This window comes from Phocoena phocoena, chromosome 2, assembly GCF_963924675.1.
Source record: "Phocoena phocoena chromosome 2, mPhoPho1.1, whole genome shotgun sequence".
In the NCBI taxonomy this organism is placed as follows: Eukaryota; Metazoa; Chordata; class Mammalia; order Artiodactyla; family Phocoenidae; genus Phocoena; species Phocoena phocoena.
The window spans coordinates 160,372,231-160,394,628 of NC_089220.1; the positions used below are offsets into that span (position 1 = coordinate 160,372,231).

The window sequence follows — 22,398 nt, forward strand, 5'->3', positions numbered from 1 at the left end:
TTTCATATACTAAAATAAAACCAATGTGAGTATCCATATGCCTTGAAATATCAAATATTCTTGAAAAGATATTTGATCTACTTGAAAATAATTGAGAATTAAGAATAATACAAACTGGAAAGTCCAAAACTTGACAGAGAATAAAGATATGTTTTCCTCTTTTCTTCTCGAAAATCACTCCAAAACAGCAAAAAGAATAAGAAACAGAAATACTATCCCTATTTTTTCTGAAAATAGGTGTATCTTTTTATTACCATATATGATGACAGAATAACCCCAGGATGTCAAGACACAAGCTGACATTGGCTCCTCAGACCTAAGATTGGCGGGTTCTCCTCTGAAGAAACTGAACAGCCCCAGTAGGAACCCTCATACACTGACATGTGGGAATCCCCACCCGTAAAAGTGGCTCCCTGCCCAGCCTTTCTGGAGTAATAGCTGACGTTTCATAAGCCCCACCCATGCATACACACAATGACTAATTTTTTTTTTTGGTTGTGTGGCATGCAGGATCTTAGTTCCCTGACCAGAGATCCAACCCGTGCCCCCTGCAGTGGAGGCACAGAGCCTTAACCACTGGACCACCAGGGAAGTCCCAATGCCTCATTCTTAAATAGAAAGGACAGGCAAGCTTATCAAACATCTGAGGAACGCCTTAATTATGGGAGACAGATGAAAACAATAACAATAAACTTAAGAGAAGAACTTGGAAGAAACAAAAATTACAGGGAAGAGAAGAGAAAATATTTAAAAACTGTAAGTAATACCCACCATGAAATAAGAGAAGATACTGCAACCATCAAAACATGACCAGGAAGCTATTGGAAAGGATTATTAAGAAAATATGAACGAACTGTTGGAAAATAATAAATATGACAGCAGTATGAAGAAACACAATAGAAAGCTTGGTAGGTAAAATAGAAGAAATTTCCCCAAAAATAATGAGACATAAGACAAACATGGCAGGAAAGAAAGAGAAAAGAAATCAAAGTTCACCTTGGGAGGTCAGGCATTTAACGTATATGCTTTCTAGAAATAGAGATGATGATGGAGAAAGTGTTAGAGAAATAACATAAGAAATTTTCCCACAACTGGAGAATTTAAGATTCTAGATCAAAGAATCGATTTTAAAAAGGGAGCAGTGAGAAGTTTCAGAATACTGGAAATAAAGAGATGAGCCTTTAAAAAAGTATACAGTAAAGAGTTGGGAGTCAGAATGTTAGCTGACCCAACAGCAGCATGGGGAGCAAGAAGACAATGGGGCCCTACCTTCAAATACTGCAGGGTAGTGTTTTCTAACCTGCAGTTCCATCCCTCACCAAACTGCCCACGAGTGGTGATGGTAGAATAAATATATTTTAAGCATGCAAAGATACAACATTTTTTGTTTCCATCACATCCCCTTTTAGGCAGCTATAGAATGCATGCTCTAGCAAATCCCAGGCTGATGATGAAGAGAGATGCTGGGATCTAGGGAGCCAGTGCAGATTGGGACGTGCGGGACAAGCATGGGGGCTGGAGAACTCCAAGAAAATAACGAGTTGATAAGCTGTGGTAAGTTTGATCTTGTGGAAATTTGTATTAAAAGCTGTAGAAGGGGTTTCGCTGGTGGCACAGTGGTTAAGAAGCCACCTGCCAATGCAGGGGACACAGGTTCGAGCCCTGGTCCGGGAAGATCCCACATGCCGCGGAGCAACTAGGCCCATGTGCCACAACTGCTGAGCGTGCGCTCTAGAGCCTGCGAGCCACAACTACTGAAGCCCGCGTGCCTAGAGCCCATGCTCTGCAACAGGAGAGGCCACCGCAATGAGAAACCCGTGCACCACAAGGAAGAGTGGCCCCTGCTCGTCACAACTAGAGAAAGCCCACATGCAGCAACGAAGACCCAAAGCAGCCAAAAATAAAATAAATAAATAAAAAAGCTGTAGAGGGCTTCCCTGGTGGCGCAGTGGTTGAGAGTCCGCCTGCCGATGCAGGGGACACAGGTTCGAGCCCTGGTCCGGGAAGATCCCACGTGCCACGGAGCGGCTGGGCCCGTGAGCCATGGCCGCTGAGCCTGCGTGTCCGGAGCCTGTGCTCCGCAACGGGAGAGACCACAACAGCGAGAGGCCTGCGTACAGAAATAAAAAAGCTGTAGAGAGGGAGAAAATATTTGCAATAAACCCCCACATATCTGATAAAAAAAATACACAAAGAACGTTTAAAAAATCGTTTAAAACAATAAGAAAACCAACAATCTGATTTTAAAAAGGATCCAGGGCTTCCTTGGTGGCGTAGTGGTTAAGAATCCACCTGCCAATGCAGGGGACACAGGTTCGAGCCCTGGTCCGGGAAGATCCCACGTGCTGCAGAGCAACTAAGCCCGTGTGCCACAACTACTGAGCATGTGCTCTAGAGCCCGTGAGCCACAACTGCTGAGCCCGCATGCCACAACTACTAAAGCCCACGTGCCTAGAGCCTGTGCTCTGCAACAAGAGAATCCACTGCAATGAAAAGCCCATGCAATGAAGAGTAGGCTCCACTCACCGCAACTGGAGAAAGCCTACACGCAGCAACAAAGACCCAACACAGCCAAAAATAAATAAATTTTTAATAATTAATTAATTTAAAAAGAGCCAAAGGCCTTCACAGGCGTCTCACCAAAAAAGATAGAGAGATGGCTGATAAGCATCTGATAAGATGTTCCATACCATATGTCATCAGGGAAAAATGCACATTGTGAGATACCGCTACATACCTATTAGAATGGCTAAAATCCAAAACACCAACAATGCAGTGAAACCACTCTATATGATACTGTAATGATGGACCCATGTCTTTATATATTTGTTCAAACCCATTGTATGTGCTGGTGAAGACGTGGAGCAACAGGAACTCATTCATTGCTGGTGGGATACAAAATGGTACCAGTACTTGGGAAGACTGTTTAGCAATTTCTTACAAAACTAAACATACTCTTACCCTACAATCCGGCAATCATGCTGCTTGGTATTTACCACATAGAATCAAAAACTTACATCCACACAAAAACCTGCCCACAAATGTTTGTAGCGGCTTTATTCATACTTGCCAAAACTTGGAAGCCACCAAGATGTCCTTCAGTAGGTGAATGGGTAAAATAAACTGTGATATATCCAGACAATGGAATATTATTCAGGGCTAAAAAGAAAGGAGCTTTCAAGCTATGAAAAGACATAGAGGAAACCTAAAGGTGTACTACTAAGTAAAAGAAGACAGTCTGAAAAGGCTACATACTGTATTATTCCAACTTTCTGATATTCTGGAAAAGGCAAAACTGTGGAGACATAAAAAGATCAGGGGTGGCCAGGGGAGGGGTGGTGGGAAGGGATGAATAGGCAGAGCATAGAGGATTTTTAGGGCAATGAAACCACTCTATATGATACTGCAATGATGGATCCGTGTCTTTATACATTTGTCCAAACCCATAGAATATGCAACACCAAGAGTGAACGCTACTGTAAACTGTGGACTTAGGGTGATAATGATGTGTTAGTGTAGATCCATGAGCTGTAACAAATACCCCACTTTGATGGAGGATGTGGATAGTGGGGAAGGCCATGTCTGCATGGGGGCAGGGTGTACATGGGATAGCTCTGTACCTGCCTCTCAATTTTGCCGTGAACTGAAAACTACTCTAAAAAATAGTCTTTTTTAAAAAGGTTGTAGGGACAGGGTCTAAGAAAATGAAGCAAAAGGAAAACCATGAATGTCATAGAAGAAAGGAAATGTAACCATGATGCGCCACTTGAATTAGCAGTGAACAATATATGAATAATGTAAACACTAACCAAAAAAATCATTGAAAAGTTGTGCTAGAGCTCTATTGGGAGGAACTGGGAGTGGGAATTGGGATTGCAGTGTGTAAGAGAGCTAATGCTTCACCAACCTTCAGAGGAAGTCAACAGTGTTTTTTATTTTATTTAATTTTATTTTACTTTATTGACTTTACTTTGCTTTATTTTATTTTCTTCCAGTTCTGTTGAGATATAATTGACACACATCACCGTCTAAGTTTAAGGTGTACAGCATAATGATTGGACTCACGTACATCATGAAATGATCACCACAATAAGTTCAGTGAACACCCATCGTTTCCTACAGATGCAAAAGTAAAGAAATAGAAAACAACAGATGTCTAAAACTAATGGATCAGAAGATAGCAGTAAAAATGTATCATTCTGAAATATGTAGTTAAATACCAGAGCTATTTGGCTAGATATGGATTATTATTAAATCCCTAGCTTTTGTTTTGTGTAATGAGTCATTCTGATAATATTGATAAGTTTAAATACTATTGAGTCCAGTATTAAAAATCACTAAGTGAAAGGAAGTGAGTCGTGCAGAAATCATCAAGAGTATTATCACAAACTGGGAATTATGATCAATCCGTTCTGACTATCTCAGGTTGAGTTAAAAAGAAATATCATAGAAAACAGCTAAAAGCCTTAAAAAGTGGGGGTTTTTTTGGAGGGGAAGGATTGGGTAGTCAGAGGAACAAGATGTGATGAAAAAGGAGATTCTTTTATTTTAAGCTTTTTCTTTAGCATTGTAACGTATAAACTATACATAGGCGAGTATTACCGTGAAAAAAAAATGTCATTTACAAAAGAATGATGTCTACCATTAATTCCAAACCAATATGGTCACACTTTTTGTGCTCTCTCATAATAATTCAGTTAAACCTAAATGAGAAGTTAAGTTGATTGACATTTCTGTCTCATTTATTTCCAGATAAATAATTTGTAAATTAGGTTGTGGTCAAATTGTGAATAGAAGAAAAGCCTAGAAAATTATTAACTAATAATTATGAAATTAATTTAGAGCATAAATAGAAGTAAAAACATTAATTACCAGTCAAGAAAAATATTCTAATGATCTTTAAAATGTTTAAAAATAACAGATGCAGACTCTTTATTTGGGCCCATCCAATGTTGTTTTTTTAGAAAGTGAATAAATTTATGTTTCTGCTTTTATTCTAGGCATCAAAAGTGTTTCAGAGTTAGCCACTCATGAAACCTACAGGCACTATATCTCCTGTTAACATTATTTTCCACTTTAAGTCATTTCAGAAAAGCCATATAGAATGTAACCATTATTTAGAATTATGACATGAGTATTAAGCACTGCACTGCATTGGAATTTTTATCCTAAAAAAACCATAGCTCAGTTTTGTATAATATTTTGCAATTATGCTGTCATTAAAGACAGAGAATGCAAAAACAAAGAAAATGTTAGCCTTAAATTCTATGTAATCATTTCATGATTAAAGAGTTAAAATAATGGTTCTATAATTAGTTTCTATACTTGTGTGATAAAACCTCTGTAATGTGAAAAAGAACATGATAATTGTTTTATTTTGTCATCAAAAACCATCAGTTTTGGTAACTTAATTTCCATTGCTTTTTTATTTCAAATTTCCATAATATATTCCTGATTTTCACTCTTCTTTTAGTTCTTCAGGGTTTTCACCTATAATATTAAAATCCATTTGCTCTTTATTCAGACACTCAGTTGTATATTTTAGTTTAAAGCACAGACTTTAACTGTAGGTCACAACTGACTAACCTTTGTATCCCCAGTGGTTTTATTGAATGAATAGTATAATCCATAACCTTTCCTCAACTCTCTAACCCATTAGAATAACCTTACATGTCCTTGCCGTTTAATAGACAGTTCAAGAAAAATCACACGATTTATGAAAAGTAAGTGCACTTTGGGTATTAACCCCAAATTAGAACTGCTTCTTGCATTGTGCAAAGAAAAATGACATATGTGGTTTCTTATAGACAGTAACATTTTATTTTCAAGAGTGCATTTAAATTCATAGGTATACCTGGAAAACATTTTCTCTCCCATCATTTATTTGTTTAAAGCCACACAGAGTTGCCTGCTAGGAAGACTCATGCCTGCAGAACTCTGCTTCTGTCCACGGCTCAGCCCCCATTTCTCACAGGGGCTTGTGGAGGTTCAATCTGGATTTCTCCACCATCCCTGGGGTCTTAGATTCTACATTCACCCTCATAGTATTCAAAGACTGTCTGTTTAGAAAGGTTTATTAGAATAAGATCTCTTTGATAGTTTTATATTGATAGTTTTTGAAAGCTTGCTAAATAATATTGCTTTTGTGCTGAGTTTTACCATATGCCTCCCTGGAAATGTGGCCTGAAGACCAACCCTTTCTTGTATTACAACCCAACTTGTATTATTTCTGTGAAACTTACTAGTTAGAAGGAGCCACCTCAGGCTCACAATGGAATATCTTTTTTCGTGTATTTATTGTTGAGTCCTGAAATTATGTATGTCTGTGCGTGTGTGTGTTCTTTGTAGCTGGAGGAATTCCCCTCGAAAAAGTAAAGCTAAATTTTTCTCACTCCTGCCTGAGCCCAGTGACAGGCTAATAAGGAAGAATGATGATAGTAATAAAATGGGGCGAGGGGTACATTCCTGAGATTTTGCCGCTTATGAAATGATAGCCCTGTTACCGAATGACCACAGAGGGACTTGGAGTGAGACCCCGTCCCAAGTCTTTCTGATGGAGAGAGATGACCCTCCCTATGACTCATCACATCAGAAGCAAGTGCAGTATTAACAGCTTTGGTGACCACCTTTTCAACCCAGAGAACATAGCTGTACATTTTTAATTTGTTATGATTTATAACACTGAAATTGGTGTGAAATGGACCACAAATCATGGGTGTCAGAATCTGAAAATGAATTTTATCAGCTGAGGAGAGTGAATGCCTCTGGGATTTGCATAAGTTTCTCATAATTCTTTCCATATTACAGATGATGAGTATAACTGAAAATGACACTAAGTAGCTAATTTCACATGTACGCGTAAACATATATAAATATAGCCACTTAGCCTCACTTTAGACTTTCCCTATAATTCAAGGTGATTTGTACCTACCCATAGAAATATTTGTCTAAAATCCTTATAGCAAATATTAAGACCATTCGTTACATCTCACAAATATCTGGGATTATCTACAGAAAAATGCGAACGTTAAAACAAGGTATTCACCAACTTTATTTTTTCACTGTACAAACTTGGAAGAGAGAATTTATACCAGTATAAAAATGCTAAGATTGAAGAAGGATCTATCCCCAAATTTCAGATGTTGTAAATACCTTTCAGCATCACAAAAGAGCTGCCCTTGTTAGAAACTAACTTTGCATGCATAATTAATTTGAGCACCACATTCCTCCTTCACAACCAGAAGAGAGATTGAATTCAGGTGTTTGGTGAACATATGGAGGATTTACTGAGAATTTATGACCTGTGGTTTGAGTGTAAAACCCCAAGATACTTGCTGATAAAACTTAATGAAGCTTGTGCAGAGGAGCTATTTTTATCTGTAGTTCGGTAATTGATACATTTCTTGGTTTAACCCTCCCACCCTGTCCCCCATTCCTCATAAATCTTCCAGTCTGAGAGGTAGAGCCACAGCAGAAAGCCAGTCTTCTTAGCCTGGTCCCACTAATGCGTACCTAAGCTGAAGTTCAGAGTTGGCTTTGTCATGGCATTTTAGCCTGTTCCTTCCCTTTTAATTTAGAAATTTATGCCTCTTCGCCTGCACAGGTGACAGGAGGCAAACCATGGGCCATGGGAAGAAGTGCTTCCAGGTTCCTCTAAGAGAAGCAGAAGTTTTCAGAGGAGTGATACCACTTACTCTGCCTTAAGGAAGCTAAGACGAGGCACAGTGGAGCCCACTGTTAGAATTTAGGCAACAAATTCATTGCCATTTAGAGGCTTTTCTTTTCCCCCTAGAGGAAGCACACTCTGGGGGACAGGAACCCGCCACAAACGCACCCTAGCACTCTCCCTCTGCTGCTCTGTGTGTCCCTAGGATTTCACAAAGAATGCTCCGATTTGAATGGCAGGAAAGAGAACATATGACACGTGCTCCATTTTACCATACGGGGTGTAATGGGTTTAATGAGAAACCTGGGTTTGCTCACTAATTTACAGCAATTAAGAACTCGGTTCTGACATCTGTAGATTATAACTACTTGTCTGGCGATTACGAGATCAGGAATATTTTATGGAATTGCTAATCAGTAGAGAAAAATATCTAAGTGAGAAGAGCTTTGTTTACCTGCAGCCTCTGAATGGCGTTGGTTCCTGGTCCCTGAGCTAGCATCCCTTCTTAGTTCAGTAACGTCACCACCACCACCCCCACCAACACTTTAGTCATCCCTGTTCAAGAACTTGTTTATATCCACTTTATCACGCTGACAATCTGTCTATTTTGAAAGGATTACAACTCCGTACATCGACGCGTAACATCACAGTAAGACATTGCTTAATGATCTGAGACGCTTGTGGTCATTGCTGGCTGCCTGTTTCCAAAGCTATGTGACAGGTCTGCCCTACATATGTTTTCTCCAGTGTCACTTTTTGCCTGCTCCAGTTTGGTTGTCTGTTTTAAGTGACGTCCAGGAAATAGTTGAATTTTGGACTTGCCACTGGTACTAATAAAGGCACTAAAAGCTTTTCCGTTCCTCGGATGTAAGAAGAATTAATCAAGAAAGGGAGGGAAATACGCTCTAATTTTTCTCCAATGAAAAAGTTTCCAAAAATACGAGTAGTCTTGCAGGATAGGCTGTTCCCATACTGTGCTGGATCTTTAGTCCTTCCGTCTCTGTAAGTACCAAGGAAATCAATTAAAAAGATAACATTTCCCTTAAATAAGTCGACTAAAACCCAGAAACCTTGCACGGAGTTTGAGTTGTTAGCTAAAGACATCAGAGGTCAGCAGAACAGGATCTGAGTATAAATGAATGGAGTCTTGGAAGCTTTAACTTAACTATCGCCTTTCTAAGTGTGCTGGGATTCAAACCATAATGAGGTTTCAGCATCCTGACTGTGGCATCCCAGGAACCGGAGAGGATAGGTCTTTGAAGTGCCGGCAGGTGGAGGAGAAAAAGTTCCTTAAGCAGAGAGGCTGGTACTTTTCCCATCTGGTGTGCCCGTGGAATACCTGGGGGGAGGTGATAGAAATATATCAGCAGGAAAAAGCTTCGAGTGTGGAGCTGCTTTATTTCCACGGTCTCAGGTATAATTTGGAAATCGGCTTTTGCATTTTTTTTAATTGGGAAAAAGAATAATGTCCTTTTGCATCCCCAGTAATTGGATGCCAAGTACAGGTATGAAATTCACTAGCATTTGGAGTAGAATTTTGTACTTAGGCCAGAAAGTAAATTGCTAGGGCTGAGAAGTGTAGAGCAACAATGAAGAGGCCGAAGGTATGAGCTAATACGGTTAACCAAAATCTTAACTGTGTCCCTGTTCTTTTGCAAATTGGGGATTTGAAGGAGATCTGTTACAAACTGAACCCTTGGCAAAGTAACTAAAACCCGTTTTAACCAGGAATATCTCCTTGTGGGTTGTGTGTCGACCCAGATCCTAGCAGGTCACCAATTTCTGCCAGAAAGAGAAACTAGGATGAGTCCTTGAGTTTGGTTTTACCAAACCACCTGGTTGGTGGGGCTGTTCTCCCCACACTCGGGGAAAACATGGTTGCTTTGGCCTTAAGAGGGCTGATTTGCAGAGATCATAGAACCAGAGTGGGGCGTTTTGGTGCAGTGATGGGGAGGTTGACAAAAGGAGTTGCCCTAAGCCATTGGGTAGATTTCCATGGGGTGTTCTTGGCTGTACACTGGTGTCTAGCGGAAAGTGCCCTGCATTGGTTTCACGTGTTAAAGTCTGGCAGTGACCATCTTTCAGTGACATCTCGTGCGATAGTATTTCCTTTGTGTAATTTTTCTAGGAGACCAGAACTTTGGAGTGATTAATCATATAAACGATAGTGGTAAAACTCATTCATCAAGTACGATTCCTCTCTTTTACTCTGCTCTTCTAACCAACAGGCTTTGCAACAGGCAATATTTATTAGGTTGCAACTGTGGACAAGGCATAGTTCTGTGAGCCCTTCCAGGCAACTTGATTTCATTTAATAGTATACAACGCCCTCACATTGTTTAAGGTGACATGGTGGTGATAGGTGGTGTGTGTGTGTATGCTAAAGAGAGCAAGGTTTAGGGAGTTTAGGTGTTATCTTTTGTTGTCATCAGAGGGAGACCTGCCATACAATCACATTGCAAACCCCTGTTTGCATCATATCCACTAACATCGTACCGGCCAAATCAGGTCACACAGCCAAGGCCATCATCAGTGGGTATCTGTTTGCTGCAGAGCAAGTTAACACAGACTTAGCTTCAAACAACACATGTTTATTGTATCAGTTTCTGTGGGTCTGGTGTCTGGCAACGGCTTAGCGGAACGCCCCTGCTCAAGGTCTCATCCCGGTGCGATCAAGGTGTCAGCCAGGCTGGGTTCTCACTTGGAGGCTGTGCTTAGGGAAGCCCCACTTCCCTGCTCCTGGAGTTGTTGGCATTCTGTTCTTTGAAGCTGTAGGATTCGTGACAGCTCCCTTCTTCAAAGCCAGAAAGGGGAAAGAAGGACTAGTAAGATGGACCCTGTGTTCTTATTTAACCACGTACATGTAGTCGTACACATTTCTTGACCTTTGCCTCATTTTACTGGATAGAAGCAAGTCACAGGCCCTGCCCACACTCATGTGTTTGGGTTGCGCAAAGGTTGGGATCCCAGAGGCAGGGATCATGGGACACCTGAAAGTCTGTCCATCATAAATATTTGCTAACAATTCACCTGCCGCAGGGATGTGACGTACAAAATATATGATTGTAATGAAGCCCTAAACTTAAGGAAGAGAACACACACCCGTCTAAGTACCAAACACTGTAAAACGGTATCTGGGTCAGAGGACAGGGAGTATTGAGGAATTGAAAGGAAACGATGAACATGGGCTGCAGTAGTTAGGAAAGGCTTCAAGGAGGTGGAATTTGATTTCTTTGACTTCCTGGTAGAATTGGAAAGATGGAAAGAAAAAGAAAGGGTATTACAGAAAGAAAGATACGAGCAAATTTATCTCCTCTCTTCCTTGGAAGTGTCTCTTCTCTTGTACTAGAGTGTAGAATCATCTCCCCCTTCTGAGCCCATGGATACATCCCCTGCCTCTGTCTTCCTCCTCTCTTCGCTTTCCCTTTCTCCTTCCTTCTATAGGAAGGAAGGTATGTACCAAGATGGTACCTCCTTGTTCAGAGCAATGAGGTTATTCTCCCTTCCATTGAATTCTGGGTCTTAAGGCTATGCCCTCTATTCCAGTTTTCTGGATTGCCCTTGCATAATTAAACATGCAAATGTTAAAGCATTTTTAGTCCATAAAGAATTCATCAGTCACGTCACAGACACCTCTCTCTCAGCATATGATGGTCTGAAAAGATAGGTCAGAACTCAAGCCTGCAGGCCAGTGTGCCCAGTGTTAGATCAGGAGCAGAGGCGAGGCTGCATGGACAATGCCCAGTGGTCTTTTTTTTAAAATATTTGCTTCTTGGGCCTGTTACTAGGGGTCCACTAGCCTTATCTCGGTGCAGTGAAAGTAAATAACCTAGAAAAGCAACATATAAAACAGGCAGCATCTGTAGAATATAAAGTAGAGCTTACAAGCTAGCAGGCAACAGACATTTTTTTGTCTCACCTAGGACTGAAAAATTAAAATAAGCCAACATTTAAAATTAGAAGGTAGGGGGCTTCCCTGGTGGTGCAGTGGTTGAGAGTCCGCCTGCCGATGCAGGGGACGCGGGTTCGTGCCCCGGTTCGGGAAGATCCCACATGCCGTGGAGCGGCTGGGCCCGTGAGCCATGGCCGCTGGGCCTGCACGTCCGGAGCCTGTGCTCCGCAGCGGGAGAGACCACAACAGTGAGAGGCCCGCGTACTGCAAAAAAAAAAAAAAAAAAAAAAATTAGAAGGTAGGGTGGGGACTATAATTCTGACTTCTCTCAAAAAAAAAAAAGTTAGAAGGCAACATCAGACCCATATCCTTTCAGGGCAATAATCTACTGGAACCAAGTAAGGGCCTCCCTTTCTAGACCAAGCATATTTCTCCCAGTTGTCCAAGGACATACTTCGTGCTTCCAGCGCAGTGGGTCTCCTTCACTCTTTAGTTAATTGCCCTGCAGGCATTGGAATTTGTCCCAACTATAAAGCCTGCAGGCCTTGTTTTCAAAGTGTTGTCCATAGAGCACTTGCTTTCAAATGCATGCAGATTCCTGGGCCCTGCACTAGCCGGGCTGACTCAGAATATCTCAAGATGAGTCTCAGTCAGCATTTTTTGAAAAGCACTCTGGATGATGAGATTCATACACAAGGCGTGTCTAGTGGTGAGACCCGCGATTATGAAGTTTCTTTCCTCATTCAGTGCAGGCTCAGATGCTTGTCTGCAAATAGGACTGTGGCTGCAGTTAGCATGGACTGGTGTTTTCCGCTACTTTTGCTTGTGAAGCACATCGCAGGAGTCCAATCTGAAGGTTTTAAAACTTAGTACTCTGTGTGAGCTACCTCTGATAGGAGAGAGTACATTCCCACGGTAATTGGATGGGAAAGATTGAGGTTCCGTCTAAGCCAGGGTTAGGTTGTACATGTGAGTTAGGGATCTCCATAGTGTGTGATCCAATGTACGCTTTCTTGACCCTGTCAGAAAAAAATCCCAGATCATTACGGGACCAAAACCCTCTTCATTTAGTTTAAAATACACACACACACACGAGTGTGTGCGCGTGTATAAACACCAGTGTGTAAGAAAGGCTAAATGCTAATGTTGGACATAAACCGTGTCGATTTTTTTTTACCCAAAAAGCATCTCTGTCATTCCCATCCTCATCCCGCCTTTCTGTACACTATTGGTAAATTATGATTTACTGACTCCTCATTAAGAGTTTTATTGTCTTCATTCACCCATCTGATCAACTTAGGTGATATCTTTGTTATATTCCTCACCAAAAAAAATAATAATAGTGAGCAACTTTAAGTTGGCAGTGAACCCAGGTATAAGTTGATTGGGGTCTGCAGGCATTCGTCACGAATGCTAATGAATATTTCAAATTTCCTTTGGCCTTCTTGGCAGAAGAGGTAACCAAGAGCTTTAGAAATCCAGATGTGAGTTATTGGCTCTTAGAGCCTGGCCTGAGAGGCAGAACTAAGCAGTTGCAGTGGTTCCATCTCTAGAAGCCAGGGTTTCACCTGCAGACTGCCAGCTGTTATTCCCCAAGGATTCTTGATAGGCTTCCAGTCTTTGGAAATCTCCATCCATCAGAAAACCACTGCAGCCTTCAACCCTCAGGTGCTTTGCTAGTCTTGGGCAGGTCAGTCTGCTTCCTCTAGAGCATAAGAAGAAAGGAAGCAGGGAAAAGGGAGTGAAACAGTGGTCTCGCCAGCTGCTCAGATTTGGAAATAAGGTCAGAAGTGAGTTCCAGTTCTTGTCTTGTCCTATGAAAAGCATGAAGGTCACCAGAACTTAAAATTAAGGACCTGGGTCCACTTCCCTTGTGAGACTGAGAATGTAAATTGGTACAGCCACTATGGAGAACAGTATGGAGGTTCCTTAAAAAACTAAAAATAGAATTACCATATGATCCAGCAATCCCACTCCTGGACATATATCTAGAGAAAAACATGGTTCAAAAGGATACACGCACCCCTATGTTCATTGCAGCACTGTTTACAATAGGGAAGACATGGAAGCAGCTTAAATATCCATTGACAGATGAATGGATAAAGAAGATGTGGTAAATATATACAATGGTATATTACTCAGCCATTAAAAAGAATGAAATAATGCCATTTGCAGTAACATGGATGGACCTGGAGATGACCATACTAAGTGAAGTAAGACAGAGAAAGACAAATATCATATGATATCGCTTATATGCGGAATCTAAAAAAATTTTATTTCATGATGCAAAAACTTATTTACAAAACATAAACAGACTTACAGACTTAGAGAATGAATTTACAGTTACCAAGGGGGAAAGATGGGGGGGAGGAATAGATCGGGAATTTTGGATTGACATGTACACACTGCTATATTTAAAATAGATAACCAACAGGGGCCTACTGTATAGCACAGGGAACTCTGCTCAATATTCTGTAATAACCTAAATGGGAAAACAATTTGAAAACAATAGATACAAGTATACGTATAACCAAATCACTTTTTTGGGAGACTGTGCATTCAGGTAATCACAAATAGTAAGAAGAGGTCCGTTTTCACCAACGGTTTGGACTTCATGTGCCTAATAATTATGTGGTTAAAACTGTCTGTGCTACATGAAAATAATAGGGAAATATTTCTACTAAGACTTGTAAAATTTTTCGCCAGGCAGGCCTCCTACAATCCCCCTATTAAAAGCTGTGAAGTATGCAGGGGACAAAAGAGTCACAGCTGGAAAGAGGGCAGTGAGGTGAATGAATGTTCACTTTCCTGGCCTTTGTCTTATGAATCTGTCCACGTACCTACACCATCACAGTTTCACATGGAGGGTGAGGAGTTCTGTGGATTGGGCGTTCCATCTGGAAAACGTATCTGCTGGGACAAGATAAGATGCTGTATATATGATTTAAAAACCAGTAGGGGGGCTTCCCTGGTGGCGCAGTGGTTGGGAGTCTGCCTGCCGATGCAGGGGACACGGGTTCGTGCCCCGGTCCGGGAAGATCCCACGTGCCGCGGAGCGGCCGGGCCCGTGAGCCATGGCCGCTGAACCTGCGTGTCCGGAACATGTGCGCCGCAATGGGAGAGGCCACGGCAGTGAGAGGCCCGCGTACCGCAAAAAAAAAAAAAAAAAAAAAAAAGACTCCCTGGTTAAAAACCAGTAGGAATAACACCCTGCTAGGCTCAGGAGTGTGGAGGGGAAGTTTAAAGTGGTACCCACGTGTAGACGGAAGCTTCGTGTTGTCAACTAGCACATTTTACAGATTAACTTTCCATGTTCTCTGGCTGATCAGTCCCAAAGATCTATCAGAAGAGGAACAAAGGGAACACAAGTTTTCATTGACTGGGAAATCATCAAATTGAATGTATCGACAGGATATTCCAGAAGCTCTCATGAAATTGATAGAAACATAAGGTGATAGGAACCCACCGAGGAGATGAAGTGTTGAAAGACAATCCCCTATTCTTAGAAGTTGTTCATGTTATGGCCCTGGATGTGATCATTTTCAATTTGAGGTTTTCAAACGTTTGGAATTCTTGAAAATACGTGAAATTATACAAAGACATGTTAGTCTGAGAATTTTATAGGCTCTCCTCTGACAGACTTTCTCTTTCCAGGCCACCTCTCACAAATGACATTACCCAGGGGGCTGTACAGCCAAAAGAACTCAGATCCACTCTGAGTCATCAGGGCAACATGTCTTCAATGAAGGGACCCATCCTCCTATTGGCTGACAGCTTCCCATTCTGCCAGCAGCTTGGAGGGGTATATGTGATAAATACAAGACTTGGTTCTTGTCCTCAGGAAGTCTGAAGTTTTGTTGGAAAACTATATACCTAATGTGCTTGAATAGCTGTCCGGATTGGATGTGATGTTGTGCTTAGGGAATGGAATCCACCAAAAGTGCTGTGAGATTTAAGATTGATTTTGGTTATATCTATTACTCTTGCAAAATACTGTTTTAAATATGTATGTAATTTAATAGGGGAGGGGCTTTGGTGTCTGCTGTGTGTTTTACTAAATGAAACAACAGGGTATAGTGAGATGAGGCTGGGTTAGTGGCCAGAAAATTCTGGATTCTAGTCTCACATTCCCCACTGGCTAGAGAAAGACTGGAGACTTCAAACAAGTTACTTATCTTCTCTGAATGGTAGTTTCTACCTTTGTGTGTGTGTGTGTGTGTGTGTGTGTGTGTGTGAGAAATACTACCTTCTGCACCTATCTTATAAGCTTTCTGTGAGGATAAAACAGAATTCAAAGCTATAAAAAAGAAGGCAAAATTATTATGAACTCATTGGTTCAATCAAACTACCACCTGAGGTTATTTTTAAAATGCTTTTCATGTATACTGTGAGTGTTGGATTTTGTGTATAGACGTGGGAAAACTCATAAACAAGAACTTCATATAATAGCATTACGAAAGTAATACTGCACGTTTGTGAGTCTATATTGTATGGTGTCTCACTTGATTGTTACAACTATGATATTTAGAGCAAAGAGGATTCTTATGTGCGCTTCCTATATATAAAAGAAGCCGCGGCCCAGAGACGTTAAGTACCTTACTTTAAGAAGGTGGAGGAGCTAGGACTGGACCCTGGTATTTCCGACTTTTCATGCAATGTCCTTTCCAAAAAATTTTTGCTGCCAACACCTTGCCAGATTACCGAGAGGAAATGAGGCTTTTAAAGAGCTGCGTAAAAAAGGAATGTCTAAAAATACCACTTGCCCTCTTGAATATCTGTCTAAAATCACCTCAGTAAGTCTTAATCATGAGAACAAAATGAAAACATATTTCAAATGCCTAGATATTGTCTTAAAATTTCACTTCCTCTCAAACAGCACCATTTCACAGCAAGCTGCCATTTTTTCCTAGCAACTTCCATCCACAGATTGTATTTCTGAAGGGTGTTCACTGTTGCCCGTTTTGTCTTTTAGCAACAGATCAACTCCTAGCAACCATGATCGGATACAGCGTCTCCGGCAAGAATTTCAGCAAGCAAAGCAGGATGAAGATGTGGAAGATCGGCGACGTACCTATAGCTTTGAACAACCCTGGGTGAGTGTTTGGTGCCTTGCCACAGTCGTGGGAAGTCCTGCAACTTCCCTGCAGTAAAAACCTCTAAGCTGTGACCTCAGACCTTTATGAAACAAGACAAGATGGAGCCAGATTCCTTTGACCTTTAGCATATTGACCTTTTCCTCATTTCCATCTGGGTTTCATCACTGCTAATTTCATTTTATATCTTGTTGCACCATCTGTCCGTTTCAGAATAGGTTTCATTTGCCTGATGACAAGACAGAGCAGAAGTATTCTGACTCTCAGCTATGCATTTCTTAAAGTTTAGTTCAGTATTTTTCTATATACATTTTTCTGAGAGTCAGAGCCTGAATAAATCAGGTCAGCACGTCTATGGTGTATCTACTCTACGCAAAGTACAGTATTTAGTGATTCTTGATTCTCCCCCAACTCCTGTGTGCATTTGTTGAGCCCCTGCCAGGTCTCTGCCTCAAGCCCATCTCCAGTCGTCCCTCCTATCGCCGCCACAGGGACCCTTCTACAGCAGCGCCCTGAATGGCTTCTCAATGCCCCCAAGATAAGTCCAGATTCCACAGTGTGGCGGGCTAATTAATCCTCCCAATCCCGCCCCAGACTTGGGCTCTGATCTTGTGTTTTGCCTTAGAGATGATGTCACTTCTGGGAATGGGAGGCATTGGAGCAGATTTGGGGGTTCAATATGATGGGAATTGTGAAGCCTTTCCTTGGAAACCTGAGAGAGTCAACTGGAGATGAGTGAATAAGCTGCCTGAGGCAGGAAAATCTAACTGAGGGTATTAGTAAGTCCAGTCAACATGACAGTGTGACCATAGCCAATAATGCTTTGAGGACAGGGAATAGAAAAATAATTTTTTAAAAATTAATTGACTAACTTATTTATTTTTGGCTGCATTGGGCCTTCGTTGCTGCGTGCGGGCTTTCTCTAGTTGCGGCGAGCGGGGGCTACTCTTCGTTGCGGTGCGCGGGCTTCTCATTGCGGTGGCTTCTCTTGTTGCGGAACACGGGCTCTAGGTGCACGGGCTTCAGTAGTTGTAGCATGCAGGCTCAGTAGTTGTGGCTCATCGGCTTAGTTGCTCTGGGCATGTGGGATCTTCCCAGACCAGGGCTTGAACCTGTGTCCCCTGCATTGGCAGGCGGATTCTTAACCACTGCGCCACCAAAGGGAGTCCCAGAAAATAATTTTTTTTTAAAAAATTTATCTTATTGAAGAATAGTTGATTTACAATGTTGTGTTTATTTCTGCTATACAGCAAAGCAATTCAGTTATACATATATATTCTTTTTCATATTCTTTTCCATTATGGTTTATCACAGGATATTGAATAGAGTTCCCTGAGCTATACAGTAGGACCTTGTTGTTTAGAAAACTAATTTTTTAGTTGAATTCTGTGATGAGGATTGGCAAGACAGACATGGCAGAAAGTCAATGAAGGCAAGCCTGGTGAGGATACTGGTGAAGCACTGCCCCGTGTGGGCAGGGTGGGCAGTACAGCTCAGGGATGAACAGTATTCACCACCGGGATGAACCGGTGGTCAGTACCGCTCTGATAGCCTGGGAGGCTGCTGGGAGTGGAGCTGGGGGTGCCAGCAGTCTAGGATTATAAAGCTTAGGAGGCTGCGGTCAAAAGAGTGTATTTTTGGAGTCCAGGAAAATCTGGATGATGTTGGGATCAAAGGTGTCCCGTCCATGCATGTGAGTTCCTGAAGTGGAGGAGTGATTAGGGCCCAAAACGTGTATTGAGTTCAGTTCAACGTGTTGGGTGTATGATCACACACGATATTTGGGAGAATAGGGGCAGACGAAGAATGGTGTGAGAAAAGGCTGATACAGACCCGAGTGTGGTTAGATTGTAGGGAAGGAGAGATGAAGGTGGGAAGGTTCTAGGAGCTTTCAATGCTCGACTGAAAGTCTGAACAAAAATGGTATCAGGACAGAATGCCGGCCCACTAGCCAGGTTAGAAACAATAATTTTAAATTTTTTCTCCAGGCCTCAGTTTTCTTATTTGTAAACCAAGGGGGTTAGAGTAGCTGATTGTCAGTTACTAAACCTTTTGTTAGAATGAACATTTAAGAGGGAGCTGGGGGTGTAGAGTAAAGCAGATGTCAGCAGAGCTCCTTGGGTTGAATACAGAGGCTGCTGCCGTGGGTCAGAGCTTCTCCAAGTGTAGTCCACGGACCAGCACCTTCAGCTTCTCCTGGGAGCTTGTCACACGTGCACGTTCCTGGGCCCTGCCTCAGATTTACCGGATCTGAACCTCTGTGGGTGGGGGGTGGGGCCCAGGAATCTGTAATTTAATAAGCCCTCCACGTCATCTCAAAGGATGGTCAGCTCCGGGAAGCATTGCTCCAGAGTTTAGATCATTGCTGAGGTCCTTTTTGGTCCTAAAATCCAGCACCCTCAGTACACTCCACACAAAGCCAGGAAAGGTTCTGATCTGGGGTTTGGTGATCAAGTTGGAGTTTGTGGAAGGTTCATGTTGCAAATGAAAGGAGAAGAAGGAAAAATTGGAGAAGCCGTCCCAGTCTGAAGGGCCTCACCTTGGTTCAAGGGAGGAAGATGGGACCTTAGAACAGGCAACATGAGACCGGCATCTCGGAGGAAAAACTCAGGAAATCAATCGTAGCTGACTTTGGGAGGTTATAAAACGTGCAACAGATTTAATACGTATGACAATCTAAGTGTCCTCTGCAACAATGTCACTATTAATAATATTTAGTTTATTTTTCTAGATGATCGAGTAAACTGAGCTATTCCCGTGTAGCAACAGGATGGAATTATGTTCACCTCCTTCTGTTGTTTGGCTTAATGACTCAACCTAGTCCTGCTAGGTTTCCTAAAGCAGGCTTCTTTTGTGTTGCGGGGTAAACATCCTTAACTGTGTGTATTTGCACAAAGGTGCTGAAAGGAAGAATGAGGCCAGTGGCAACCTGAAGGGATAAACAGCGGCTGCATATGGAAATGGTTCTCACACCCCGTAACTCTTAGCAGCCCAGGCCCTCCAAGGGCTTTTCACTCCTCGTCCAGCCCAGGAGGGGCAGTGTCGTGCCATTTTACTTTACCAGGGAATATGTGGATTATCCAACCAGCATGTCTTAGTCCGTAATTAATCATTTAACTCACCAAATTTCTTGAGTGTTGATTATGTTCTGTTATTGTGTTTGGTTCTGGAAAACAAAGAAAGAATGCCCTTAGGATCCTACAGTGGAGCGGATACAAAGGAAAGGCGTGCTTTTACAGTCTTGAGAAGGGAATGCAGGGACTACTGAACACAGAGAAACCACACCCAAATTGATTGTGGGTGGGTGGGCACAAAAAAGCTGGAAAGAACACCTCTTTGAAGTTGGAAAATATTTTAAATATATAACTTTGGGAAACCGTGGAATCTATCTTTGGGAACTATAATTAATTGGAATTATTTCTGGTTAGTTATCCACATGCAAGATCTCCAGGTCTGTTGGAGGCTAAATGAGCATTTCCTCCTTCTTATCTCTAGAAGTTTTGCGCTAGGAGATGTGGCAACCGTTTGGTATCCATTAGGTTTCTTTATAAGTTTTTTTTAATGAGGGGCATGAATATTTTGGCACATGTTTCTGTGTTATCTGCTTAATATGAGCAATCACGTTGGGAAAAAAATGTTTGAGAATGTCTTGTACGTTAGGAAACTCAACGACTGAAGGTCATAGGCCAAATTATTGTATATCGAAATGCCGTAGCAACTTCAGATGGACAACTTGGCTTGTATGATCATTTCCTGTAATGATTGAGCCGGGAATTATTTGGATGACAAGCTGATTACCTTGGGAATGGAATAATTTCCTAAATTGTGTGTCAGAAGTTGACCGTCTCCATTTATTTCTTTCTTTCTTCATTCATTCATTTATCAAACAATTGGAATCTTGCTGTGTACTCTCCATTCTACAGATCGTGTAAATGAGTGTAAAGTGACTGTAATTCTACTCAGTGTATATCTGTATTTTCATACAGATTCTCATTGTTGCCTTATGAAGAGCTGCTCAGTTGTTCAAAATGTAACGTAGCCTCTAGTTTTTATGATCTGTTTTACAAAATGAGCTTTGAATATCTTGGAATCTTGATTCTTTTCCCGTATGTATTCTGACCTTGAAAGATCACTGTGTTTGGAAAGGATGAGGCCATGATCTCACCCACTGGAATTACTTGCAATCATTTTAGTGTTAAGGAACCACAAGCCCATCTTCAAGCTGTGTGTACAGCTTAGACCATATGAATTGAAATTGCCCCGCTTGTCAGAAATGCCCACACATGAAGTGCAGTCAGATGTATCATTTAGAAAAATATCCAGGCCAATGACTTTACATAGAGAGAGAGATGCTGCAGAAAATTCTTCCAAGGGGCCCTTTTCAACTTATCCATTTTCAGAATGTTCTCTCTACTCTAGCAGAACAGTACGCACCTGTTCCTGGGCTTTTGTTCAAAATAACGTTTGGGCCTGAGGGAGCTGATTTGTGACACAAAAGGTCCTTCGATGAGCAGAGGCCCAGGACATTTCCTTAGCTCCATAACTGAAGTGAATTCTCTCCCAAGCTGAGCAAAAGAAGAAGAAGAAAAAGCAACTTCTTCCCCCAAAGCAGTGCCAGCAGCAAGTTGCTGTAAATCTTTCTTAAGATAATGGAACAATAGCTGACGTTACGGTTATTATCACAGAGCTCAGATATGGACAGGACTTAGTGTTGCTTTTAAAAGAATTAAATTGCAGGCGGCAGACCTAAGTACAGTATGCTGTTAAAACTTTACAGATACCTGAGTGTTGCCCACAAGCAGACTTACTGGCTGACACTGTTGATGGATGGGATAATGGAGCTTTTAATAGCTGTATTGCTAAATCCTTTCCATCCTGGGTGGGTAGTGACTGAAAGTAGTTTAGTCCTTCAGGTAGAAAATTGATCCTCCAGGATATGAATATCCTGTTCTCCCCCAAGCTTTCTTCCTAGCTGTCTGTCCTTAAACAAATTTTTAAAAATCTGTCCCTTTCTCCATTTTCCTGCCTTGGACTTTTAACAGCTCCCCGTTCCCATTTAGGTTCTTGCCTGATTTAGTAAGAGGGCCAGTCACACTGCACAGCCATCCTGCACCCCTAGACTGCCTTCCCTGGACCTGGGGAATTTGAGCAGATGATGCTTCTCTTTTTGTCTTCCTTTTTTTTTTTTTTTTGCGGTACGCGGGCCTCTCACTGTTGTGGCCTCTCCCGTTGCGGATCACAGGCTCCGGACGCGCAGGCTCAGCGGCCATGGCTCATGGGCCCAGCTGCTCCGCGGCATGTGGGATCCTCCCAGACCGGGGCACGAACCCACGTCCCCTGCATCGGCAGGTGGACTCTCAACCACTGCGCCACCAGGGAAGCCCTGTCTTCCTTTCTTTAAGACTTCAGAGGTATCTGCTGTCATTTCCTCCTAATGGGTCTCCACGCCTCGACTCAAGAAATACCTTCTTAGTTGATAGCCTTTCTGTGTGTAATGTTACTCCAGTTCAAATTGGGTGGCAATCACCTCTTGAAAATCCACCTGGAGGAAACCTTTCTTGCAGCAAAGGGGTGCCCTTTAGTTATGGCAAGGGTGTCTCTGTGCTGCTGCAGAATGGACCCTTTTCTTGGAGTCCCATGACCCACCCTCCCAGCCAAAGCCTCCATGACCCATGGGCTGTTCTACCCACAGAACCCTCCAGTGGTGAAGTGCATGAGGCTGCCTGCCGCCCATCAGTGAGGGACAC

General features: G+C 42.1%; 1 protein-coding gene across 8 annotated transcripts in view; it reads left to right on the top strand.

Annotated features, from left to right (window-relative positions):
- The window catches only part of PARD3 (par-3 family cell polarity regulator), a 630,692-nt gene that overhangs the window by 595,948 nt on the left and 12,346 nt on the right, over positions 1–22,398 (top strand). For all 8 annotated transcript variants that reach the window (XM_065872407.1, XM_065872411.1, XM_065872408.1 and 5 more), the window contains one exon: positions 16,531–16,651. In XM_065872407.1, coding sequence (XP_065728479.1) covers positions 16,531–16,651 — 121 coding nt within the window. The remainder of the gene's footprint in view (positions 1–16,530; positions 16,652–22,398) is intronic.